Source organism: Pristiophorus japonicus, unplaced genomic scaffold (genome assembly GCF_044704955.1).
Source record: "Pristiophorus japonicus isolate sPriJap1 unplaced genomic scaffold, sPriJap1.hap1 HAP1_SCAFFOLD_740, whole genome shotgun sequence".
Classification (NCBI taxonomy): domain Eukaryota; kingdom Metazoa; phylum Chordata; class Chondrichthyes; family Pristiophoridae; genus Pristiophorus; species Pristiophorus japonicus.
Window position 1 is genome coordinate 87,890 of NW_027254656.1, and position 27,924 is coordinate 115,813.

At 50.4% G+C, this 27,924-nt stretch overlaps 1 protein-coding gene across 1 annotated transcript in view; it reads right to left on the reverse strand.

The window, feature by feature from the left end:
- Nucleotides 1-27,924, reverse strand: part of LOC139256592 (uncharacterized) — a 129,460-nt gene that overhangs the window by 85,887 nt on the left and 15,649 nt on the right. Inside the window, exon 3 of the mRNA XM_070874263.1 lies at nucleotides 240-431. Within this exon, the coding sequence (XP_070730364.1) occupies nucleotides 240-431 (192 nt within the window). The remainder of the gene's footprint in view (nucleotides 1-239; nucleotides 432-27,924) is intronic.

Here is a 27,924-nt window from a genome sequence, read left to right on the forward strand (position 1 = left end):
GGCAGTACTGAGGGAGCGCCGCACTGTCGGAGGGGCAGTACTGAGGGAGTGCTGCACTGTCGGAGGGGCAGTACTAAGGGAGAGCCGCACTGTCGGAGGGGCAGTGCTGAGGGAGTGCCGCACTGTCAGAGGGGCAGTACTGAGGGAGTGCCGCACTGTCGGAGGGGCAGTACTGAGGGAGTGCCGCACTGTCGGAGGGGCAGTACTGAGGGAGTGCTGCACTGCCGGAGGGGCCCTACCTTGCCCTGCAGTTTGTGTACGAGCAACGCCTGCCGCTGCTGCCCTTCCTGGTAACTCTGCAGTTTCCGCTTGTAGGCCGACTGATCATCCTCCATCCTCCGCCGGAGGTCAGCGTTCTGCTGGGTCAGGGAGCAGGGGTCAGGGGTCGAGGGGCTCGGGTCACCCAGTTCCTCCTTCAGGGCCTGTTCCAGCTGTGGGGGGAGAGAGAGAGAGAGAGTGAGTTAGAGAAAGAGAGAGTGAGAGAGACAGAGAGAGAGAGGGAGACAGAGATGGAGATACAGAGTAGACAGAGAGAGAGAGAGAGAGAGGGAGAGAGACAGAGACAGAGAGAGAGAGTAGACAGAGAGAGAGAGAGAGAGAGGGGGGGAGACAGAGAGAGAGATAGATAGAGAGAGAGACAGAGAGAGAGATAGAGAGAGAGAGGGGGAGACAGAGAGAGAGATAGATAGAGAGAGAGACAGAGAGAGAGAGAGACAGAGAGAGAGATAGAGACAGAGAGAGAAAGAGAGGGAGAGACAGAGAGAGAGAGAGAGGGAGACAGAGAGAGAGAGATAGAGAGAGGGAGAGAGAGAGAGAGACAGAGAGGGAGACAGAGACAAAGAGACAGAGAGAGAGGGAGACAGAGAGAGAGAGATGGAGAGAGACAGAGACAGAGACAGAGAGACAGAGAGAGAGAGAGAGAGATGGAAAGAGGGAGACAGAGAGAGAGAGAGTGAGAGAAAGTGAGAGAGTGAGAGAGACAGAGAGCGAGAAAGAGACAGACAGACAGAGAGAGACAGAGAGAATAAGAGAAAGTGAGAGAGAGAGAGTGAGAGAGCAAGAGAGAGAGAGAGAAAGGGAGAGAGAGAGAGAGAGAGAGGCGGAGGGAGAAAGAGAGAGAGGGAGACAGGGAGAGAGAGAAACAGAGAGATGGAGAGAAAGACAGAGACAGAGAGAGGGACAGAGAGAGAGAGAGGGAGAGAGACAGAGAGAGAGACAGAGAGAGAGAGAGACAGAGAGAGAGAGAGACAGAGACAGAGAGAGAGAGAGAGAGAGACAGAGAGAGAGAGAGACAGAGAGAGAGAGAGAGAGACAGAGAGAGAGACAGAGAGAGACAGAGTCAGAGAGAGACAGAGAGAGAGAAGAGGGAAGGGGAGAGTGACCATGAAAGGGAGATGAAGAGAGGGAGGGAGGGGACGAGAGGAAGGGAGAGTGTGGGAAGGAAAGGGAGAGGGGAAAGGGGAGTGGGTCAGATGGAGGGAGAGTGAGAGAAGGGCGTGAGAGAGGTTGAGGGAGGCGGAGGTGGGGTAGGAGGGTGGGAGAGACGGAAGGGCGGGAGGAGAGAGCGGGGAACAGGAGAGGGAGACGGGAGGGAGGGAGAGAGGGAGGAAAACAGAGGGAAAAGTCAGCGAGTGTTTGTTCCGCTGCTTGTGGTCAATGACCAGGAGCCAAACTCTCAGTTCCCCTGGCCGTGATAGGCCGCCTCTCTTGGGGGCGGGGGAGGGCGGGCTCCCTCGGCCGTGGGAACCTCACGTACCACCTCGGGGAGGGGCGTGAGGCCGCGGTGTGTGAGGGGCTGATGGTATGCCTGCCATCCTGAGAGGCCCCCACTGCAGCCGGTGTCAACAGGCCTGTAATTTAGGCCGCACAAGGAGCCTTGGGCTTTCCTGTCCGAGTGTGTGTGTGTGTGCGGGGACCTGTGACCGGGTGTGGGATCAGGCTAACTCAACGATGTCAACTTGCTTATATAACAAGGCAAGGGGATACACATTAAATGGTCGGACACTGAGAAGTGTGGAGAAACACAGGGACCGTGGAGTGCAGGTCCACAGATCCCTGAAGGTAGCAGACCAGGTGGATAAGAACATAACATAAGGACATCAGAAATAGGAGCAGGAGTCGGCCATTCGGCCCCTCGAGCCTGCTCCACCATTTAATACCATCATGGCTGACCTGATCATGGACACAGCTCCACTTCCCTGCCCGCCCCCTTATCCCCTTATCGGTTAAGGAACTGTCTCTCTCTGTCTTAAATATATTCAATGTCCCGGCTTCCACAGCTCTCTGAGGCAGCGAATTCCACAGATTTACAACCCTCTGAGAGAAGAAATTCCTCCTCATCTCAGTTTTAAATGGGCGGCCCCTTATTCTAAGACCATGCCCCCTAGTTCTAGTCTCCCCCATCAGTGGGAACATCCTCTCTGCATCCACCTTGTCGAGTCCCCTCATAATCTGATACGTTTCGATAAGATCACCTCTCATTCTTCTGAATTCCAATGAGTAGAGGCCCAACCTCCTCAACCTTTCCTCATAAGTCAACCCCCTCATCCCCGGAATCAACCGAGTGAACCTTCTCTGAACTGCCTCCAAAGCAAGTATATCCTTTCGTAAATACGGAGACCAAAACTGCACGCAGTACTCCAGGTGTGGCCTCACCAATACCCTTGTATAACTGGAGCAAGACTTCCCTGCTTTTATACTCCATCCCTTTTGCAATAAAGGCCAAGATACCATTGGCCCTTCCTGATCACTTGCTGTACCTGCATACTAACCTTTTGTGTTTCATGTACAAGTAACCCCCAGGTCCCGCTGTACTGCAGCACTTTGCAATCTTTCTCCATTTAAATAATAACTTGCTCTTTGATTTTTTTCTGCCAAAGTGCATGACCCCACACTTTCCAACATTATACTCCATCTGACAAATTTTTGCCCACTCACTGAGCCTGTCTCTGTCCTTTAGCAGATTTTCTGTGACCTCCTCACACATTGCTTTTCCTCCCATCTTTGTATCGTCAGCAAACTTGACTACGTTACACTCAGTCCCTTCTTCCAAGTCGTTAATATAGATTGTAAATAGTTGGGGACCCAGCACTGATCCCTGCGGTACCCCACTAGTTACTGATTGCCAACCCGAGAATGAACCATTTATCCCGACTCTCTGTTCTCTGTTAGTTAGCCAATCCTCTATCCATGCTAATATATCACCCCCAACCCCGTGAACTTTGATCTTGTGCAGTAACCTTTTATGTGGCACCTTGTCAAATGCCTTCTGGAAGTCCAAATACACCACATCCACTGGTTCCCCCTTATCCACCCTGTTCATTACATCCTCAAATAATTCCAGCAAATGTGTCAAACATGACTTCCCCTTCATAAATCCATGCTGACTCTGCCTGACCGAATTTTATTCCAAATATTTTCCAAATATCCTGCTACTGCTTCTTTAATAATTGACTCCAGTGCATCAGTGCTCCTCAGCCGCCTGAGGAAAAGAGTGTTTGAAGACCAGGCCCTCAAACCTGCCACCAGGCTCATGGTCTACAGGGCTGTAGTGATACCCGCCCTCCTGTATGGCTCAGAGACATGGACCATGTACAGTAGACACCTCAAGTCGCTGGAGAAATATCACCAACGCTGTCTCCGCAAGATCCTACAAATCCCCCGGGAGGACAGACGCACCAACGTTAGCGTCCTCGACCAGGCCAACATCCCCAGCATCGAAGCACTGACCACACTCAACCAGCTCCGCTTGGCAGGCCACATTGTCCGCACGCCCCAGACACGAGACTCCCAAAGCAAGCGCTCTACTCGGAACTCCTTCACGGCAAGCGAGCCCCAGGTGGGCAGAGGAAACTTTACAAGGGACACCCTCCCTGATAAAGTGCAACATTCCCACCGACACCTGGGAGTCCCTGGCCCAAAGACCAGTCCGCCCTAAGTGGAGGAAGTGCATCCGGGAGGGCGCTGAGCACCTCGAGTCTCGTCGCCGAGAGCGTGCAGAGACCAAGCGCAGGCAGCGGAAGGAGCGTGCGGCAAACCAGTCCCACCCTCCCCTTCCCTCAACCACTGTCTGTCCCACCTGTGACAGGGACTGTGGCTCCCGTATTGGACGGTTCAGTCACCTGAGGACTCACTGTTAGAGTGGAAGCAAGTCTTCCTCGATTCCGAGGGACTGCCTCTGATAAAACACTGGTTAGGCCACAGCTGGAGTACTGCATGCCGTTCTGGTCACCGCATTACAGGAAGGATGTGATTGCACGAGAGAGGGTACAGAGGAGATTTACCAGGATGTTGCACTGGAGAGGGTACAGAGGAGATTTACCAGGATGTTGCACTAGAGAGGGTACAGAGGAGATTTACCAGGATGTTGCACTAGAGAGGGTACAGAGGAGATTTACCAGGATGTTGCACTAGAGAGGGTACACAGGAGATTTACCAGGATGTTGCACTAGAGAGGGTACAGAGGAGATTTACCTGGATGTTACACTGGAGAGTGTACAGAGGAGATTTACCAGGATGTTGCACTGGAGAGGGTACAGAGGAGATTTACCAGGATTTTGCACGAGAGAGGATACAGAGAAGATTTACCAGGATGTTGCACTGGAGAAGGTACAGAGGAGATTTACCAGGATGTTGCACTGGAGAGGGTACAAAGGAGATTTACCAGGATGTTGCACTAGAGAGGGTGCAGAGGAGATTTACCAGGATGTTGCACGAGAGAGGGTACAGAGGAGATTTACCAGGATGTTGCACTGGAGAGGGTGCAGAGGAGATTTACCAGGATGGTGCACTGAAGAGGGTACAGAGGAGATTTACCAGGATGTTGCCGGGACTGGAGAGGTTACAGAGGAGATTTACCAGAATGGTGCACCAGAGAGGGTACAGAGGAGATTTACCAGGATGTTGCACTGGAGAGGGTACAGAGGAGATTTACCAAAATGTTGCACTGGAGAGGGTGCAGAGGAGATTTACCAAGATGTTGCACTAGAGAGGGTGCAGAGGAGATTTACCAGGATGTTGCACCAGACAGGGTACAGAGGAGATTTACCAGGATGGTGCACTAGAGAGGGTACAGAGGAGATTTACCAGGATGTTGCACTGAAGAGGGTACAGAGGAGATTTACCAGGATGTTGCCGGGACTGGAGAGGGTACAGAGGAGATTTACCAGGATGTTGCACTTGAGAGGGTACAGAGGAGATTTACCAGGATGTTGCACTAGAGAGGGTACAGAGGAGATTTACCAGGATGTTGCACTGGAGAGGGTACAGAGGAGATTTACAAGGATGTTGCACTGGAGAGGGAACAGAGGGGATTTACCAGGATGTTGCACTAGAGAGGGTGCAGAAGAGATTTACCAGGACGTTGCACTGGAGAAGGTGCAGAGGAGATTTACCAGGATGTTGCACTAGAGAGGGTACAGAGGAGATTTACCAGGATGTTGCAGTGGAGAGGGTGCAGAGGAGATTTACCAGGATGGTGCACTAGAGAGGGTACAGAGGAGATTTACCAGGACGTTGCACTGGAGAAGGTGCAGAGGAGATTTACCAGGATGTTGCACTAGAGAGGGTACAGAGGAGATTTACCAGGATGTTGCAGTGGAGAGGGTGCAGAGGAGATTTACCAGGATGTTGCACTGGAGAGGCTACAGAGGAGATTTACAAGGATGTTGCACTGGAGAGGGTACAGAGGGGATTTACCAGGATGTTGCACTAGAGAGGGTACAGAGGAGATTTACCAGGATGTTGCAGTGGAGAGGGTACAGAGGAGATTTACCAGGATGTTGCACGAGAGAGGGTACAGAGGAGATTTACCAGGATGTTGCACTGGAGAGGGTACAGAGGAGATTTACCAGGATGGTGCACCAGAGAGGGTACAGAGGAGATTTACCAGGATGTTGCACTGGAGAGGGTACAGAGGAGATTTACCAAGATGTTGCACTAGAGAGGGTACAGAGGAGATTTACCAGGATGTTGCACTAGAGAGGGTGCAGAGGAGATTTACCAGGATGTTGCACTAGAGAGGGTACAGAGGAGATTTACCAGGATGTTGCACGAGAGAGGGTGCAGAGGAGATTTACCAGGATGTTGCACTAGAGAGGGTACAGAGGAGATTTACCAGGATGTTGCAGTGGAGAGGGTACAGAGGAGATTTACCAGGATGTTGCACGAGAGAGGGTACAGAGGAGATTTACCAGGATGTTGCACTGGAGAGGGTACAGAGGAGATTTACCAGGATGGTGCACCAGAGAGGGTACAGAGGAGATTTACCAGGATGTTGCACTGGAGAGGGTACAGAGGAGATTTACCAAGATGTTGCACTAGAGAGGGTACAGAGGAGATTTACCAGGATGTTGCACTAGAGAGGGTGCAGAGGAGATTTACCAGGATGTTGCACTAGAGAGGGTACAGAGGAGATTTACCAGGATGTTGCACGAGAGAGGGTGCAGAGGAGATTTACCAGGATGTTGCACTAGAGAGGGTACAGAGGAGATTTACCAGGATGTTGCAGTGGAGAGGGTACAGAGGAGATTTACCAGGATGGTGCACTAGAGAGGGTACAGAGGAGATTTACCAGGATGTTGCACTGAAGAGGGTACAGAGGAGATTTACCAGGATGTTGCCGGGACTGGAGAGGGTACAGAGGAGATTTACCAGGATGTTGCACTAGAGAGGGTACAGAGGAGATTTACCAGGATGTTGCACTAGAGAGGGTACACAGGAGATTTACCAGGATGTTGCACTAGAGAGGGTACAGAGGAGATTTACCTGGATGTTACACTGGAGAGTGTACAGAGGAGATTTACCAGGATGTTGCACTGGAGAGGGTACAGAGGAGATTTACCAGGATTTTGCACGAGAGAGGATACAGAGGAGATTTACCAGGATGTTGCACTGGAGAAGGTACAGAGGAGATTTACCAGGATGTTGCACTGGAGAGGGTACAAAGGAGATTTACCAGGATGTTGCACTAGAGAGGGTGCAGAGGAGATTTACCAGGATGTTGCACGAGAGAGGGTACAGAGGAGATTTACCAGGATGTTGCACTGGAGAGGGTGCAGAGGAGATTTACCAGGATGGTGCACTGAAGAGGGTACAGAGGAGATTTACCAGGATGTTGCCGGGACTGGAGAGGTTACAGAGGAGATTTACCAGAATGGTGCACCAGAGAGGGTACAGAGGAGATTTACCAGGATGTTGCACTGGAGAGGGTACAGAGGAGATTTACCAAAATGTTGCACTGGAGAGGGTGCAGAGGAGATTTACCAAGATGTTGCACTAGAGAGGGTGCAGAGGAGATTTACCAGGATGTTGCACCAGACAGGGTACAGAGGAGATTTACCAGGATGGTGCACTAGAGAGGGTACAGAGGAGATTTACCAGGATGTTGCACTGAAGAGGGTACAGAGGAGATTTACCAGGATGTTGCCGGGACTGGAGAGGGTACAGAGGAGATTTACCAGGATGTTGCACTTGAGAGGGTACAGAGGAGATTTACCAGGATGTTGCACTAGAGAGGGTACAGAGGAGATTTACCAGGATGTTGCACTGGAGAGGGTACAGAGGAGATTTACAAGGATGTTGCACTGGAGAGGGAACAGAGGGGATTTACCAGGATGTTGCACTAGAGAGGGTGCAGAAGAGATTTACCAGGACGTTGCACTGGAGAAGGTGCAGAGGAGATTTACCAGGATGTTGCACTAGAGAGGGTACAGAGGAGATTTACCAGGATGTTGCAGTGGAGAGGGTGCAGAGGAGATTTACCAGGATGGTGCACTAGAGAGGGTACAGAGGAGATTTACCAGGACGTTGCACTGGAGAAGGTGCAGAGGAGATTTACCAGGATGTTGCACTAGAGAGGGTACAGAGGAGATTTACCAGGATGTTGCAGTGGAGAGGGTGCAGAGGAGATTTACCAGGATGTTGCACTGGAGAGGCTACAGAGGAGATTTACAAGGATGTTGCACTGGAGAGGGTACAGAGGGGATTTACCAGGATGTTGCACTAGAGAGGGTACAGAGGAGATTTACCAGGATGTTGCAGTGGAGAGGGTACAGAGGAGATTTACCAGGATGTTGCACGAGAGAGGGTACAGAGGAGATTTACCAGGATGTTGCACTGGAGAGGGTACAGAGGAGATTTACCAGGATGGTGCACCAGAGAGGGTACAGAGGAGATTTACCAGGATGTTGCACTGGAGAGGGTACAGAGGAGATTTACCAAGATGTTGCACTAGAGAGGGTACAGAGGAGATTTACCAGGATGTTGCACTAGAGAGGGTGCAGAGGAGATTTACCAGGATGTTGCACTAGAGAGGGTACAGAGGAGATTTACCAGGATGTTGCACGAGAGAGGGTGCAGAGGAGATTTACCAGGATGTTGCACTAGAGAGGGTACAGAGGAGATTTACCAGGATGTTGCAGTGGAGAGGGTACAGAGGAGATTTACCAGGATGGTGCACTAGAGAGGGTACAGAGGAGATTTACCAGGATGTTGCACTGAAGAGGGTACAGAGGAGATTTACCAGGATGTTGCCGGGACTGGAGAGGGTACAGAGGAGATTTACCAGGATGTTGCCGGGACTGGAGAGGGTACAGAGGAGATTTACCAGGATGTTGCACTGGAGAGGGTACAGATGAGATTTACAAGGATGTTGCACTGGAGAGGGTACAGAGGGGATTTACCAGGATGTTGCACTAGAGAGGTGCAGAGGAGATTTACCAGGATGTTGCACTGGAGAGGGTACAGAGGAGATTTACCAGGAATAGCACTGGGGAGGGTGCAGAGGAGATTTACCAGGATGTTGCACTGGAGAGGCTACAGAGGAGATTTACCAGGATGTTGCACTGGACAGGGTACAGAGGGGATTTACCAGGATGTTGCACTAAAGAGGGTACAGAGGAGATGTACCAGGATGTTGCACTGGAGAGGGTGCAGAGGAGATTTACCAGGATGTTGCACTGGAGAGGGTACAGAGGAGATTTACCAGGATGTTGCACCAGACAGGGTACAGAGGAGATTTACCAGGATGTTGCACTAGAGAGGGTACAGAGGAGATTTACCAGGATGTTGCACTGGAGAGGGTGCAGAGGAGATTTACCAGGATGTTGCACTGGAGAGGGTACAGAGGAGATTTACCAGGATGTTGCACCAGACAGGGTACAGAGGAGATTTACCAGGATGTTGCACGAGAGAGGGTACAGAGGAGATTTACCAGGATGTTGCACTGGAGAGGGTACAGAGGAGATTTACCAGGATGTTGCACTGGAGAGGGTGCAGAGGAGATTTACCAGGATGTTGCACTGGAGAGGGTACAGAGGAGATTTACCAGGATGTTGCACCAGACAGGTTACAGAGGAGATTTACCAAGGTGTTGCACTAGAGAGGGTACAGAGGAGATTTACCAGGATGTTGCACTGAAGAGGGTACAGAGGAGATTTACCAGGATGTTGCCGGGACTGGAGAGTGTACAGAGGAGATTTACCAGGATGTTGCACTGGAGAGGGTACAGAGGAGATTTACCAGAATGGTGCACCAGAGAGGGTACAGAGGAGATTTACCAGGATGTTGCACTGGAGAGGGTACAGAGGAGATTTACCAAGATGTTGCACTGGAGAGGGTGCAGAGGAGATTTACCAGGATGTTGCACTAGAGAGGGTGCAGAGGAGATTTACCAGGATGTTGCACTAGAGAGGGTACAGAGGAGATTTACCAGGATGTTGCACCAGACAGGGTACAGAGGAGATTTACCAGGATGTTGCACTGGAGAGGGTACAGAGGAGATTTACCAGGATGTTGCCGGGACTGGAGAGTGTACAGAGGAGATTTACCACGATGTTGCCGGGACTGGAGAGGGTGCAGAGGAGATTTACCAGGATGTTGCACTAGAGAGGGTACAGAGGAGATTTACCAGGATGTTGCACCAGACAGGGTACAGAGGAGATTTACCAGGATGGTGCACTGGAGAGGGTACAGAGGAGATTTACCAGGATGTTGCACTTGAGAGGGTACAGAGGAGATTTACCAGGATGTTGCAGTGGAGAGGGTACAGATGAGATTCACCAGGATGTTGCACGAGAGAGGGTACAGAGGAGATTTACCAGGATGTTGCACTGGAGAGGGTACAGAGGAGATTTACCAGGATGTTGCACCAGAGAGGGTACAGAGGAGATTTACCAGGATGGTGCACCAGAGAGGGTACAGAGGAGATTTACCAAAATGTTGCACTGGAGAGGGTGCAGAGGAGATTTACCAAGATGTTGCACTAGAGAGGGTGCAGAGGAGATTTACCAGGATGTTGCACTAGAGAGGGTACAGAGGAGATTTACCAGGATGGTGCACTAGAGAGGGTACAGAGGAGATTTACCAGGATGTTGCACTGAAGAGGGTACAGAGGAGATTTACCAGGATGTTGCCGGGACTGGAGAGGGTACAGAGGAGATTTACCAGGATGTTGCACTTGAGAGGGTACAGAGGAGATTTACCAGGATGTTGCACTAGAGAGGGTACAGAGGAGATTTACCAGGATGTTGCACTGGAGAGGGTACAGAGGAGATTTACAAGGATGTTGCACTGGAGAGGGAACAGAGGGGATTTACCAGGATGTTGCACTAGAGAGGGTGCAGAAGAGATTTACCAGGACGTTGCACTGGAGAAGGTGCAGAGGAGATTTACCAGGATGTTGCACTAGAGAGGGTACAGAGGAGATTTACCAGGATGTTGCAGTGGAGAGGGTGCAGAGGAGATTTACCAGGATGGTGCACTAGAGAGGGTACAGAGGAGATTTACCAGGACGTTGCACTGGAGAAGGTGCAGAGGAGATTTACCAGGATGTTGCACTAGAGAGGGTACAGAGGAGATTTACCAGGATGTTGCAGTGGAGAGGGTGCAGAGGAGATTTACCAGGATGTTGCACTGGAGAGGCTACAGAGGAGATTTACCAGGATGTTGCACTGGAGAGGGTACAGAGGGGATTTACCAGGATGTTGCACTAGAGAGGGTACAGAGGAGATTTACCAGGATGTTGCAGTGGAGAGGGTACAGAGGAGATTTACCAGGATGTTGCACGAGAGAGGGTACAGAGGAGATTTACCAGGATGTTGCACTGGAGAGGGTACAGAGGAGATTTACCAGGATGGTGCACCAGAGAGGGTACAGAGGAGATTTACCAGGATGTTGCACTGGAGAGGGTACAGAGGAGATTTACCAAGATGTTGCACTAGAGAGGGTACAGAGGAGATTTACCAGGATGTTGCACTAGAGAGGGTGCAGAGGAGATTTACCAGGATGTTGCACTAGAGAGGGTACAGAGGAGATTTACCAGGATGTTGCACGAGAGAGGGTGCAGAGGAGATTTACCAGGATGTTGCACTAGAGAGGGTACAGAGGAGATTTACCAGGATGTTGCAGTGGAGAGGGTACAGAGGAGATTTACCAGGATGGTGCACTAGAGAGGGTACAGAGGAGATTTACCAGGATGTTGCACTGAAGAGGGTACAGAGGAGATTTACCAGGATGTTGCCGGGACTGGAGAGGGTACAGAGGAGATTTACCAGGATGTTGCACTGGAGAGGGTACAGATGAGATTTACAAGGATGTTGCACTGGAGAGGGTACAGAGGGGATTTACCAGGATGTTGCACTAGAGAGGTGCAGAGGAGATTTACCAGGATGTTGCACTGGAGAGGGTACAGAGGAGATTTACCAGGAATAGCACTGGGGAGGGTGCAGAGGAGATTTACCAGGATGTTGCACTGGAGAGGCTACAGAGGAGATTTACCAGGATGTTGCACTGGACAGGGTACAGAGGGGATTTACCAGGATGTTGCACTAAAGAGGGTACAGAGGAGATGTACCAGGATGTTGCACTGGAGAGGGTGCAGAGGAGATTTACCAGGATGTTGCACTGGAGAGGGTACAGAGGAGATTTACCAGGATGTTGCACCAGACAGGGTACAGAGGAGATTTACCAGGATGTTGCACTAGAGAGGGTACAGAGGAGATTTACCAGGATGTTGCACTGGAGAGGGTGCAGAGGAGATTTACCAGGATGTTGCACTGGAGAGGGTACAGAGGAGATTTACCAGGATGTTGCACCAGACAGGGTACAGAGGAGATTTACCAGGATGTTGCACGAGAGAGGGTACAGAGGAGATTTACCAGGATGTTGCACTGGAGAGGGTACAGAGGAGATTTACCAGGATGTTGCACTGGAGAGGGTGCAGAGGAGATTTACCAGGATGTTGCACTGGAGAGGGTACAGAGGAGATTTACCAGGATGTTGCACCAGACAGGTTACAGAGGAGATTTACCAAGGTGTTGCACTAGAGAGGGTACAGAGGAGATTTACCAGGATGTTGCACTGAAGAGGGTACAGAGGAGATTTACCAGGATGTTGCCGGGACTGGAGAGTGTACAGAGGAGATTTACCAGGATGTTGCACTGGAGAGGGTACAGAGGAGATTTACCAGAATGGTGCACTGGAGAGGGTACAGAGGAGATTTACCAAGATGTTGCACTGGAGAGGGTGCAGAGGAGATTTACCAGGATGTTGCACTAGAGAGGGTGCAGAGGAGATTTACCAGGATGTTGCACTAGAGAGGGTACAGAGGAGATTTACCAGGATGTTGCACCAGACAGGGTACAGAGGAGATTTACCAGGATGTTGCACTGGAGAGGGTACAGAGGAGATTTACCAGGATGTTGCCGGGACTGGAGAGTGTACAGAGGAGATTTACCACGATGTTGCCGGGACTGGAGAGGGTGCAGAGGAGATTTACCAGGATGTTGCACTAGAGAGGGTACAGAGGAGATTTACCAGGATGTTGCACCAGACAGGGTACAGAGGAGATTTACCAGGATGGTGCACTGGAGAGGGTACAGAGGAGATTTACCAGGATGTTGCACTTGAGAGGGTACAGAGGAGATTTACCAGGATGTTGCAGTGGAGAGGGTACAGATGAGATTCACCAGGATGTTGCACGAGAGAGGGTACAGAGGAGATTTACCAGGATGTTGCACTGGAGAGGGTACAGAGGAGATTTACCAGGATGTTGCACCAGAGAGGGTACAGAGGAGATTTACCAGGATGGTGCACCAGAGAGGGTACAGAGGAGATTTACCAAAATGTTGCACTGGAGAGGGTGCAGAGGAGATTTACCAAGATGTTGCACTAGAGAGGGTGCAGAGGAGATTTACCAGGATGTTGCACTAGAGAGGGTACAGAGGAGATTTACCAGGATGGTGCACTAGAGAGGGTACAGAGGAGATTTACCAGGATGTTGCACTGAAGAGGGTACAGAGGAGATTTACCAGGATGTTGCCGGGACTGGAGAGGGTACAGAGGAGATTTACCAGGATGTTGCACTTGAGAGGGTACAGAGGAGATTTACCAGGATGTTGCACTAGAGAGGGTACAGAGGAGATTTACCAGGATGTTGCACTGGAGAGGGTACAGAGGAGATTTACAAGGATGTTGCACTGGAGAGGGAACAGAGGGGATTTACCAGGATGTTGCACTAGAGAGGGTGCAGAAGAGATTTACCAGGACGTTGCACTGGAGAAGGTGCAGAGGAGATTTACCAGGATGTTGCACTAGAGAGGGTACAGAGGAGATTTACCAGGATGTTGCAGTGGAGAGGGTGCAGAGGAGATTTACCAGGATGGTGCACTAGAGAGGGTACAGAGGAGATTTACCAGGACGTTGCACTGGAGAAGGTGCAGAGGAGATTTACCAGGATGTTGCACTAGAGAGGGTACAGAGGAGATTTACCAGGATGTTGCAGTGGAGAGGGTGCAGAGGAGATTTACCAGGATGTTGCACTGGAGAGGCTACAGAGGAGATTTACCAGGATGTTGCACTGGAGAGGGTACAGAGGGGATTTACCAGGATGTTGCACTAGAGAGGGTACAGAGGAGATTTACCAGGATGTTGCAGTGGAGAGGGTACAGAGGAGATTTACCAGGATGTTGCACGAAAGAGGGTACAGAGGAGATTTACCAGGATGTTGCACTGGAGAGGGTACAGAGGAGATTTACCAGGATGGTGCACCAGAGAGGGTACAGAGGAGATTTACCAGGATGTTGCACTGGAGAGGGTACAGAGGAGATTTACCAAGATGTTGCACTAGAGAGGGTACAGAGGAGATTTACCAGGATGTTGCACTAGAGAGGGTGCAGAGGAGATTTACCAGGATGTTGCACTAGAGAGGGTACAGAGGAGATTTACCAGGATGTTGCACGAGAGAGGGTGCAGAGGAGATTTACCAGGATGTTGCACTAGAGAGGGTACAGAGGAGATTTACCAGGATGTTGCAGTGGAGAGGGTACAGAGGAGATTTACCAGGATGGTGCACTAGAGAGGGTACAGAGGAGATTTACCAGGATGTTGCACTGAAGAGGGTACAGAGGAGATTTACCAGGATGTTGCCGGGACTGGAGAGGGTACAGAGGAGATTTACCAGGATGTTGCACTGGAGAGGGTACAGATGAGATTTACAAGGATGTTGCACTGGAGAGGGTACAGAGGGGATTTACCAGGATGTTGCACTAGAGAGGTGCAGAGGAGATTTACCAGGATGTTGCACTAGAGAGGGTACAGAGGAGATTTACCAGGAATAGCACTGGGGAGGGTGCAGAGGAGATTTACCAGGATGTTGCACTGGAGAGGCTACAGAGGAGATTTACCAGGATGTTGCACTGGACAGGGTACAGAGGGGATTTACCAGGATGTTGCACTAAAGAGGGTACAGAGGAGATGTACCAGGATGTTGCACTGGAGAGGGTGCAGAGGAGATTTACCAGGATGTTGCACTGGAGAGGGTACAGAGGAGATTTACCAGGATGTTGCACCAGACAGGGTACAGAGGAGATTTACCAGGATGTTGCACTAGAGAGGGTACAGAGGAGATTTACCAGGATGTTGCACTGGAGAGGGTGCAGAGGAGATTTACCAGGATGTTGCACTGGAGAGGGTACAGAGGAGATTTACCAGGATGTTGCACCAGACAGGGTACAGAGGAGATTTACCAGGATGTTGCACGAGAGAGGGTACAGAGGAGATTTACCAGGATGTTGCACTGGAGAGGGTACAGAGGAGATTTACCAGGATGTTGCACTGGAGAGGGTGCAGAGGAGATTTACCAGGATGTTGCACTGGAGAGGGTACAGAGGAGATTTACCAGGATGTTGCACCAGACAGGTTACAGAGGAGATTTACCAAGGTGTTGCACTAGAGAGGGTACAGAGGAGATTTACCAGGATGTTGCACTGAAGAGGGTACAGAGGAGATTTACCAGGATGTTGCCGGGACTGGAGAGGGTACAGAGGAGATTTACCAGGATGTTGCACTGGAGAGGGTACAGAGGAGATTTACCAAGATGTTGCACCAGAGAGGGTACAGAGGAGATTTACCAGGATGTTGCACTGGAGAGGGTACAGAGGAGATTTACCAAGATGTTGCACTGGAGAGGGTGCAGAGGAGATTTACCAGGATGTTGCACTAGAGAGGGTGCAGAGGAGATTTACCAGGATGTTGCACTAGAGAGGGTACAGAGGAGATTTACCAGGATGTTGCACCAGACAGGGTACAGAGGAGATTTACCAGGATGTTGCACTGGAGAGGGTACAGAGGAGATTTACCAGGATGTTGCCGGGACTGGAGAGTGTACAGAGGAGATTTACCACGATGTTGCCGGGACTGGAGAGGGTGCAGAGGAGATTTACCAGGATGTTGCACTAGAGAGGGTACAGAGGAGATTTACCAGGATGTTGCACCAGACAGGGTACAGAGGAGATTTACCAGGATGGTGCACTGGAGAGGGTACAGAGGAGATTTACCAGGATGTTGCACTTGAGAGGGTACAGAGGAGATTTACCAGGATGTTGCAGTGGAGAGGGTACAGATGAGATTCACCAGGATGTTGCACGAGAGAGGGTACAGAGGAGATTTACCAGGATGTTGCACTGGAGAGGGTACAGAGGAGATTTACCAGGATGTTGCACCAGAGAGGGTACAGAGGAGATTTACCAGGATGGTGCACCAGAGAGGGTACAGAGGAGATTTACCAAAATGTTGCACTGGAGAGGGTGCAGAGGAGATTTACCAAGATGTTGCACTAGAGAGGGTGCAGAGGAGATTTACCAGGATGTTGCACTAGAGAGGGTACAGAGGAGATTTACCAGGATGGTGCACTAGAGAGGGTACAGAGGAGATTTACCAGGATGTTGCACTGAAGAGGGTACAGAGGAGATTTACCAGGATGTTGCCGGGACTGGAGAGGGTACAGAGGAGATTTACCAGGATGTTGCACTTGAGAGGGTACAGAGGAGATTTACCAGGATGTTGCACTAGAGAGGGTACAGAGGAGATTTACCAGGATGTTGCACTGGAGAGGGTACAGAGGAGATTTACAAGGATGTTGCACTGGAGAGGGAACAGAGGGGATTTACCAGGATGTTGCACTAGAGAGGGTGCAGAAGAGATTTACCAGGACGTTGCACTGGAGAAGGTGCAGAGGAGATTTACCAGGATGTTGCACTAGAGAGGGTACAGAGGAGATTTACCAGGATGTTGCAGTGGAGAGGGTGCAGAGGAGATTTACCAGGATGGTGCACTAGAGAGGGTACAGAGGAGATTTACCAGGACGTTGCACTGGAGAAGGTGCAGAGGAGATTTACCAGGATGTTGCACTAGAGAGGGTACAGAGGAGATTTACCAGGATGTTGCAGTGGAGAGGGTGCAGAGGAGATTTACCAGGATGTTGCACTGGAGAGGCTACAGAGGAGATTTACCAGGATGTTGCACTGGAGAGGGTACAGAGGGGATTTACCAGGATGTTGCACTAGAGAGGGTACAGAGGAGATTTACCAGGATGTTGCAGTGGAGAGGGTACAGAGGAGATTTACCAGGATGTTGCACGAGAGAGGGTACAGAGGGGATTTACCAGGATGTTGCACTGGAGAGGGTACAGAGGAGATTTACCAGGATGGTGCACCAGAGAGGGTACAGAGGAGATTTACCAGGATGTTGCACTGGAGAGGGTACAGAGGAGATTTACCAAGATGTTGCACTAGAGAGGGTACAGAGGAGATTTACCAGGATGTTGCACTAGAGAGGGTGCAGAGGAGATTTACCAGGATGTTGCACTAGAGAGGGTACAGAGGAGATTTACCAGGATGTTGCACGAGAGAGGGTGCAGAGGAGATTTACCAGGATGTTGCACTAGAGAGGGTACAGAGGAGATTTACCAGGATGTTGCAGTGGAGAGGGTACAGAGGAGATTTACCAGGATGGTGCACTAGAGAGGGTACAGAGGAGATTTACCAGGATGTTGCACTGAAGAGGGTACAGAGGAGATTTACCAGGATGTTGCCGGGACTGGAGAGGGTACAGAGGAGATTTACCAGGATGTTGCACTGGAGAGGGTACAGATGAGATTTACAAGGATGTTGCACTGGAGAGGGTACAGAGGGGATTTACCAGGATGTTGCACTAGAGAGGTGCAGAGGAGATTTACCAGGATGTTGCACTAGAGAGGGTACAGAGGAGATTTACCAGGAATAGCACTGGGGAGGGTGCAGAGGAGATTTACCAGGATGTTGCACTGGAGAGGCTACAGAGGAGATTTACCAGGATGTTGCACTGGACAGGGTACAGAGGGGATTTACCAGGATGTTGCACTAAAGAGGGTACAGAGGAGATGTACCAGGATGTTGCACTGGAGAGGGTGCAGAGGAGATTTACCAGGACGTTGCACTGGAGAAGGTGCAGAGGAGATTTACCAGGATGTTGCACTAGAGAGGGTACAGAGGAGATTTACCAGGATGTTGCAGTGGAGAGGGTGCAGAGGAGATTTACCAGGATGTTGCACTGGAGAGGCTACAGAGGAGATTTACCAGGATGTTGCCGGGACTGGAGAGGGTACAGAGGAGATTTACCAGGATGTTGCACTGGAGAGGGTACAGATGAGATTTACAAGGATGTTGCACTGGAGAGGGTACAGAGGGGATTTACCAGGATGTTGCACTAGAGAGGTGCAGAGGAGATTTACCAGGATGTTGCACTGGAGAGGGTACAGAGGAGATTTACCAGGAATAGCACTGGGGAGGGTGCAGAGGAGATTTACCAGGATGTTGCACTGGAGAGGCTACAGAGGAGATTTACCAGGATGTTGCACTGGACAGGGTACAGAGGGGATTTACCAGGATGTTGCACTAAAGAGGGTACAGAGGAGATGTACCAGGATGTTGCACTGGAGAGGGTGCAGAGGAGATTTACCAGGATGTTGCACTGGAGAGGGTACAGAGGAGATTTACCAGGATGTTGCACCAGACAGGGTACAGAGGAGATTTACCAGGATGTTGCACTAGAGAGGGTACAGAGGAGATTTACCAGGATGTTGCACTGGAGAGGGTGCAGAGGAGATTTACCAGGATGTTGCACTGGAGAGGGTACAGAGGAGATTTACCAGGATGTTGCACCAGACAGGGTACAGAGGAGATTTACCAGGATGTTGCACGAGAGAGGGTACAGAGGAGATTTACCAGGATGTTGCACTGGAGAGGGTACAGAGGAGATTTACCAGGATGTTGCACTGGAGAGGGTGCAGAGGAGATTTACCAGGATGTTGCACTGGAGAGGGTACAGAGGAGATTTACCAGGATGTTGCACCAGACAGGTTACAGAGGAGATTTACCAAGGTGTTGCACTAGAGAGGGTACAGAGGAGATTTACCAGGATGTTGCACTGAAGAGGGTACAGAGGAGATTTACCAGGATGTTGCCGGGACTGGAGAGGGTACAGAGGAGATTTACCAGGATGTTGCACTGGAGAGGGTACAGAGGAGATTTACCAGAATGGTGCACCAGAGAGGGTACAGAGGAGATTTACCAGGATGTTGCACTGGAGAGGGTACAGAGGAGATTTACCAAGATGTTGCACTGGAGAGGGTGCAGAGGAGATTTACCAGGATGTTGCACTAGAGAGGGTGCAGAGGAGATTTACCAGGATGTTGCACTAGAGAGGGTACAGAGGAGATTTACCAGGATGTTGCACCAGACAGGGTACAGAGGAGATTTACCAGGATGTTGCACTGGAGAGGGTACAGAGGAGATTTACCAGGATGTTGCCGGGACTGGAGAGTGTACAGAGGAGATTTACCACGATGTTGCCGGGACTGGAGAGGGTGCAGAGGAGATTTACCAGGATGTTGCACTAGAGAGGGTACAGAGGAGATTTACCAGGATGTTGCACCAGACAGGGTACAGAGGAGATTTACCAGGATGGTGCACTGGAGAGGGTACAGAGGAGATTTACCAGGATGTTGCACTTGAGAGGGTACAGAGGAGATTTACCAGGATGTTGCAGTGGAGAGGGTACAGATGAGATTCACCAGGATGTTGCACGAGAGAGGGTACAGAGGAGATTTACCAGGATGTTGCACTGGAGAGGGTACAGAGGAGATTTACCAGGATGTTGCACCAGAGAGGGTACAGAGGAGATTTACCAGGATGGTGCACCAGAGAGGGTACAGAGGAGATTTACCAAAATGTTGCACTGGAGAGGGTGCAGAGGAGATTTACCAAGATGTTGCACTAGAGAGGGTGCAGAGGAGATTTACCAGGATGTTGCACTAGAGAGGGTACAGAGGAGATTTACCAGGATGGTGCACTAGAGAGGGTACAGAGGAGATTTACCAGGATGTTGCACTGAAGAGGGTACAGAGGAGATTTACCAGGATGTTGCCGGGACTGGAGAGGGTACAGAGGAGATTTACCAGGATGTTGCACTTGAGAGGGTACAGAGGAGATTTACCAGGATGTTGCACTAGAGAGGGTACAGAGGAGATTTACCAGGATGTTGCACTGGAGAGGGTACAGAGGAGATTTACAAGGATGTTGCACTGGAGAGGGAACAGAGGGGATTTACCAGGATGTTGCACTAGAGAGGGTGCAGAAGAGATTTACCAGGACGTTGCACTGGAGAAGGTGCAGAGGAGATTTACCAGGATGTTGCACTAGAGAGGGTACAGAGGAGATTTACCAGGATGTTGCAGTGGAGAGGGTGCAGAGGAGATTTACCAGGATGGTGCACTAGAGAGGGTACAGAGGAGATTTACCAGGACGTTGCACTGGAGAAGGTGCAGAGGAGATTTACCAGGATGTTGCACTAGAGAGGGTACAGAGGAGATTTACCAGGATGTTGCAGTGGAGAGGGTGCAGAGGAGATTTACCAGGATGTTGCACTGGAGAGGCTACAGAGGAGATTTACCAGGATGTTGCACTGGAGAGGGTACAGAGGGGATTTACCAGGATGTTGCACTAGAGAGGGTACAGAGGAGATTTACCAGGATGTTGCAGTGGAGAGGGTACAGAGGAGATTTACCAGGATGTTGCACGAGAGAGGGTACAGAGGAGATTTACCAGGATGTTGCACTGGAGAGGGTACAGAGGAGATTTACCAGGATGGTGCACCAGAGAGGGTACAGAGGAGATTTACCAGGATGTTGCACTGGAGAGGGTACAGAGGAGATTTACCAAGATGTTGCACTAGAGAGGGTACAGAGGAGATTTACCAGGATGTTGCACTAGAGAGGGTGCAGAGGAGATTTACCAGGATGTTGCACTAGAGAGGGTACAGAGGAGATTTACCAGGATGTTGCACGAGAGAGGGTGCAGAGGAGATTTACCAGGATGTTGCACTAGAGAGGGTACAGAGGAGATTTACCAGGATGTTGCAGTGGAGAGGGTACAGAGGAGATTTACCAGGATGGTGCACTAGAGAGGGTACAGAGGAGATTTACCAGGATGTTGCACTGAAGAGGGTACAGAGGAGATTTACCAGGATGTTGCCGGGACTGGAGAGGGTACAGAGGAGATTTACCAGGATGTTGCACTGGAGAGGGTACAGATGAGATTTACAAGGATGTTGCACTGGAGAGGGTACAGAGGGGATTTACCAGGATGTTGCACTAGAGAGGTGCAGAGGAGATTTACCAGGATGTTGCACTAGAGAGGGTACAGAGGAGATTTACCAGGAATAGCACTGGGGAGGGTGCAGAGGAGATTTACCAGGATGTTGCACTGGAGAGGCTACAGAGGAGATTTACCAGGATGTTGCACTGGACAGGGTACAGAGGGGATTTACCAGGATGTTGCACTAAAGAGGGTACAGAGGAGATGTACCAGGATGTTGCACTGGAGAGGGTGCAGAGGAGATTTACCAGGATGTTGCACTGGAGAGGGTACAGAGGAGATTTACCAGGATGTTGCACCAGACAGGGTACAGAGGAGATTTACCAGGATGTTGCACTAGAGAGGGTACAGAGGAGATTTACCAGGATGTTGCACTGGAGAGGGTGCAGAGGAGATTTACCAGGATGTTGCACTGGAGAGGGTACAGAGGAGATTTACCAGGATGTTGCACCAGACAGGGTACAGAGGAGATTTACCAGGATGTTGCACGAGAGAGGGTACAGAGGAGATTTACCAGGATGTTGCACTGGAGAGGGTACAGAGGAGATTTACCAGGATGTTGCACTGGAGAGGGTGCAGAGGAGATTTACCAGGATGTTGCACTGGAGAGGGTACAGAGGAGATTTACCAGGATGTTGCACCAGACAGGTTACAGAGGAGATTTACCAAGGTGTTGCACTAGAGAGGGTACAGAGGAGATTTACCAGGATGTTGCACTGAAGAGGGTACAGAGGAGATTTACCAGGATGTTGCCGGGACTGGAGAGGGTACAGAGGAGATTTACCAGGATGTTGCACTGGAGAGGGTACAGAGGAGATTTACCAGAATGGTGCACCAGAGAGGGTACAGAGGAGATTTACCAGGATGTTGCACTGGAGAGGGTACAGAGGAGATTTACCAAGATGTTGCACTGGAGAGGGTGCAGAGGAGATTTACCAGGATGTTGCACTAGAGAGGGTGCAGAGGAGATTTACCAGGATGTTGCACTAGAGAGGGTACAGAGGAGATTTACCAGGATGTTGCACCAGACAGGGTACAGAGGAGATTTACCAGGATGTTGCACTGGAGAGGGTACAGAGGAGATTTACCAGGATGTTGCCGGGACTGGAGAGTGTACAGAGGAGATTTACCACGATGTTGCCGGGACTGGAGAGGGTGCAGAGGAGATTTACCAGGATGTTGCACTAGAGAGGGTACAGAGGAGATTTACCAGGATGTTGCACCAGACAGGGTACAGAGGAGATTTACCAGGATGGTGCACTGGAGAGGGTACAGAGGAGATTTACCAGGATGTTGCACTTGAGAGGGTACAGAGGAGATTTACCAGGATGTTGCAGTGGAGAGGGTACAGATGAGATTCACCAGGATGTTGCACGAGAGAGGGTACAGAGGAGATTTACCAGGATGTTGCACTGGAGAGGGTACAGAGGAGATTTACCAGGATGTTGCACCAGAGAGGGTACAGAGGAGATTTACCAGGATGGTGCACCAGAGAGGGTACAGAGGAGATTTACCAAAATGTTGCACTGGAGAGGGTGCAGAGGAGATTTACCAAGATGTTGCACTAGAGAGGGTGCAGAGGAGATTTACCAGGATGTTGCACTAGAGAGGGTACAGAGGAGATTTACCAGGATGGTGCACTAGAGAGGGTACAGAGGAGATTTACCAGGATGTTGCACTGAAGAGGGTACAGAGGAGATTTACCAGGATGTTGCCGGGACTGGAGAGGGTACAGAGGAGATTTACCAGGATGTTGCACTTGAGAGGGTACAGAGGAGATTTACCAGGATGTTGCACTAGAGAGGGTACAGAGGAGATTTACCAGGATGTTGCACTGGAGAGGGTACAGAGGAGATTTACAAGGATGTTGCACTGGAGAGGGAACAGAGGGGATTTACCAGGATGTTGCACTAGAGAGGGTGCAGAAGAGATTTACCAGGACGTTGCACTGGAGAAGGTGCAGAGGAGATTTACCAGGATGTTGCACTAGAGAGGGTACAGAGGAGATTTACCAGGATGTTGCAGTGGAGAGGGTGCAGAGGAGATTTACCAGGATGGTGCACTAGAGAGGGTACAGAGGAGATTTACCAGGACGTTGCACTGGAGAAGGTGCAGAGGAGATTTACCAGGATGTTGCACTAGAGAGGGTACAGAGGAGATTTACCAGGATGTTGCAGTGGAGAGGGTGCAGAGGAGATTTACCAGGATGTTGCACTGGAGAGGCTACAGAGGAGATTTACCAGGATGTTGCACTGGAGAGGGTACAGAGGGGATTTACCAGGATGTTGCACTAGAGAGGGTACAGAGGAGATTTACCAGGATGTTGCAGTGGAGAGGGTACAGAGGAGATTTACCAGGATGTTGCACGAGAGAGGGTACAGAGGAGATTTACCAGGATGTTGCACTGGAGAGGGTACAGAGGAGATTTACCAGGATGGTGCACCAGAGAGGGTACAGAGGAGATTTACCAGGATGTTGCACTGGAGAGGGTACAGAGGAGATTTACCAAGATGTTGCACTAGAGAGGGTACAGAGGAGATTTACCAGGATGTTGCACTAGAGAGGGTGCAGAGGAGATTTACCAGGATGTTGCACTAGAGAGGGTACAGAGGAGATTTACCAGGATGTTGCACGAGAGAGGGTGCAGAGGAGATTTACCAGGATGTTGCACTAGAGAGGGTACAGAGGAGATTTACCAGGATGTTGCAGTGGAGAGGGTACAGAGGAGATTTACCAGGATGGTGCACTAGAGAGGGTACAGAGGAGATTTACCAGGATGTTGCACTGAAGAGGGTACAGAGGAGATTTACCAGGATGTTGCCGGGACTGGAGAGGGTACAGAGGAGATTTACCAGGATGTTGCACTGGAGAGGGTACAGATGAGATTTACAAGGATGTTGCACTGGAGAGGGTACAGAGGGGATTTACCAGGATGTTGCACTAGAGAGGTGCAGAGGAGATTTACCAGGATGTTGCACTAGAGAGGGTACAGAGGAGATTTACCAGGAATAGCACTGGGGAGGGTGCAGAGGAGATTTACCAGGATGTTGCACTGGAGAGGCTACAGAGGAGATTTACCAGGATGTTGCACTGGACAGGGTACAGAGGGGATTTACCAGGATGTTGCACTAAAGAGGGTACAGAGGAGATGTACCAGGATGTTGCACTGGAGAGGGTGCAGAGGAGATTTACCAGGATGTTGCACTGGAGAGGGTACAGAGGAGATTTACCAGGATGTTGCACCAGACAGGGTACAGAGGAGATTTACCAGGATGTTGCACTAGAGAGGGTACAGAGGAGATTTACCAGGATGTTGCACTGGAGAGGGTGCAGAGGAGATTTACCAGGATGTTGCACTGGAGAGTGTACAGAGGAGATTTACCAGGATGTTGCACTGGAGAGGGTACAGAGGAGATTTACCAGAATGGTGCACCAGAGAGGGTACAGAGGAGATTTACCAGGATGTTGCACTGGAGAGGGTACAGAGGAGATTTACCAAGATGTTGCACTGGAGAGGGTGCAGAGGAGATTTACCAGGATGTTGCACTAGAGAGGGTACAGAGGAGATTTACCAGGATGTTGCACCAGACAGGGTACAGAGGAGATTTACCAGGATGTTGCACCAGACAGGGTACAGAGGAGATTTACCAGGATGTTGCACTGGAGAGGGTACAGAGGAGATTTACCAGGATGTTGCCGGGACTGGAGAGTGTACAGAGGAGATTTACCACGATGTTGCCGGGACTGGAGAGGGTGCAGAGGAGATTTACCAGGATGTTGCACTAGAGAGGGTACAGAGGAGATTTACCAGGATGTTGCACCAGACAGGGTACAGAGGAGATTTACCAGGATGGTGCACTGGAGAGGGTACAGAGGAGATTTACCAGGATGTTGCACTTGAGAGGGTACAGAGGAGATTTACCAGGATGTTGCAGTGGAGAGGGTACAGATGAGATTCACCAGGATGTTGCACGAGAGAGGGTACAGAGGAGATTTACCAGGATGTTGCACTGGAGAGGGTACAGAGGAGATTTACCAGGATGTTGCACCAGAGAGGGTACAGAGGAGATTTACCAGGATGGTGCACCAGAGAGGGTACAGAGGAGATTTACCAAAATGTTGCACTGGAGAGGGTGCAGAGGAGATTTACCAAGATGTTGCACTAGAGAGGGTGCAGAGGAGATTTACCAGGATGTTGCACTAGAGAGGGTACAGAGGAGATTTACCAGGATGGTGCACTAGAGAGGGTACAGAGGAGATTTACCAGGATGTTGCACTGAAGAGGGTACAGAGGAGATTTACCAGGATGTTGCCGGGACTGGAGAGGGTACAGAGGAGATTTACCAGGATGTTGCACTTGAGAGGGTACAGAGGAGATTTACCAGGATGTTGCACTAGAGAGGGTACAGAGTAGATTTACCAGGATGTTGCACTGGAGAGGGTACAGAGGAGATTTACAAGGATGTTGCACTGGAGAGGGAACAGAGGGGATTTACCAGGATGTTGCACTAGAGAGGGTGCAGAAGAGATTTACCAGGACGTTGCACTGGAGAAGGTGCAGAGGAGATTTACCAGGATGTTGCACTAGAGAGGGTACAGAGGAGATTTACCAGGATGTTGCAGTGGAGAGGGTGCAGAGGAGATTTACCAGGATGGTGCACTAGAGAGGGTACAGAGGAGATTTACCAGGACGTTGCACTGGAGAAGGTGCAGAGGAGATTTACCAGGATGTTGCACTAGAGAGGGTACAGAGGAGATTTACCAGGATGTTGCAGTGGAGAGGGTGCAGAGGAGATTTACCAGGATGTTGCACTGGAGAGGCTACAGAGGAGATTTACCAGGATGTTGCACTGGAGAGGGTACAGAGGGGATTTACCAGGATGTTGCACTAGAGAGGGTACAGAGGAGATTTACCAGGATGTTGCAGTGGAGAGGGTACAGAGGAGATTTACCAGGATGTTGCACGAGAGAGGGTACAGAGGAGATTTACCAGGATGTTGCACTGGAGAGGGTACAGAGGAGATTTACCAGGATGGTGCACCAGAGAGGGTACAGAGGAGATTTACCAGGATGTTGCACTGGAGAGGGTACAGAGGAGATTTACCAAGATGTTGCACTAGAGAGGGTACAGAGGAGATTTACCAGGATGTTGCACTAGAGAGGGTGCAGAGGAGATTTACCAGGATGTTGCACTAGAGAGGGTACAGAGGAGATTTACCAGGATGTTGCACGAGAGAGGGTGCAGAGGAGATTTACCAGGATGTTGCACTAGAGAGGGTACAGAGGAGATTTACCAGGATGTTGCAGTGGAGAGGGTACAGAGGAGATTTACCAGGATGGTGCACTAGAGAGGGTACAGAGGAGATTTACCAGGATGTTGCACTGAAGAGGGTACAGAGGAGATTTACCAGGATGTTGCCGGGACTGGAGAGGGTACAGAGGAGATTTACCAGGATGTTGCACTGGAGAGGGTACAGATGAGATTTACAAGGATGTTGCACTGGAGAGGGTACAGAGGGGATTTACCAGGATGTTGCACTAGAGAGGTGCAGAGGAGATTTACCAGGATGTTGCACTAGAGAGGGTACAGAGGAGATTTACCAGGAATAGCACTGGGGAGGGTGCAGAGGAGATTTACCAGGATGTTGCACTGGAGAGGCTACAGAGGAGATTTACCAGGATGTTGCACTGGACAGGGTACAGAGGGGATTTACCAGGATGTTGCACTAAAGAGGGTACAGAGGAGATGTACCAGGATGTTGCACTGGAGAGGGTGCAGAGGAGATTTACCAGGATGTTGCACTGGAGAGGGTACAGAGGAGATTTACCAGGATGTTGCACCAGACAGGGTACAGAGGAGATTTACCAGGATGTTGCACTAGAGAGGGTACAGAGGAGATTTACCAGGATGTTGCACTGGAGAGGGTGCAGAGGAGATTTACCAGGATGTTGCACTGGAGAGGGTACAGAGGAGATTTACCAGGATGTTGCACCAGACAGGGTACAGAGGAGATTTACCAGGATGTTGCACGAGAGAGGGTACAGAGGAGATTTACCAGGATGTTGCACTGGAGAGGGTACAGAGGAGATTTACCAGGATGTTGCACTGGAGAGGGTGCAGAGGAGATTTACCAGGATGTTGCACTGGAGAGGGTACAGAGGAGATTTACCAGGATGTTGCACCAGACAGGTTACAGAGGAGATTTACCAAGGTGTTGCACTAGAGAGGGTACAGAGGAGATTTACCAGGATGTTGCACTGAAGAGGGTACAGAGGAGATTTACCAGGATGTTGCCGGGACTGGAGAGGGTACAGAGGAGATTTACCAGGATGTTGCACTGGAGAGGGTACAGAGGAGATTTACCAGAATGGTGCACCAGAGAGGGTACAGAGGAGATTTACCAGGATGTTGCACTGGAGAGGGTACAGAGGAGATTTACCAAGATGTTGCACTGGAGAGGGTGCAGAGGAGATTTACCAGGATGTTGCACTAGAGAGGGTGCAGAGGAGATTTACCAGGATGTTGCACTAGAGAGGGTACAGAGGAGATTTACCAGGATGTTGCACCAGACAGGGTACAGAGGAGATTTACCAGGATGTTGCACTGGAGAGGGTACAGAGGAGATTTACCAGGATGTTGCCGGGACTGGAGAGTGTACAGAGGAGATTTACCACGATGTTGCCGGGACTGGAGAGGGTGCAGAGGAGATTTACCAGGATGTTGCACTAGAGAGGGTACAGAGGAGATTTACCAGGATGTTGCACCAGACAGGGTACAGAGGAGATTTACCAGGATGGTGCACTGGAGAGGGTACAGAGGAGATTTACCAGGATGTTGCACTTGAGAGGGTACAGAGGAGATTTACCAGGATGTTGCAGTGGAGAGGGTACAGATGAGATTCACCAGGATGTTGCACGAGAGAGGGTACAGAGGAGATTTACCAGGATGTTGCAC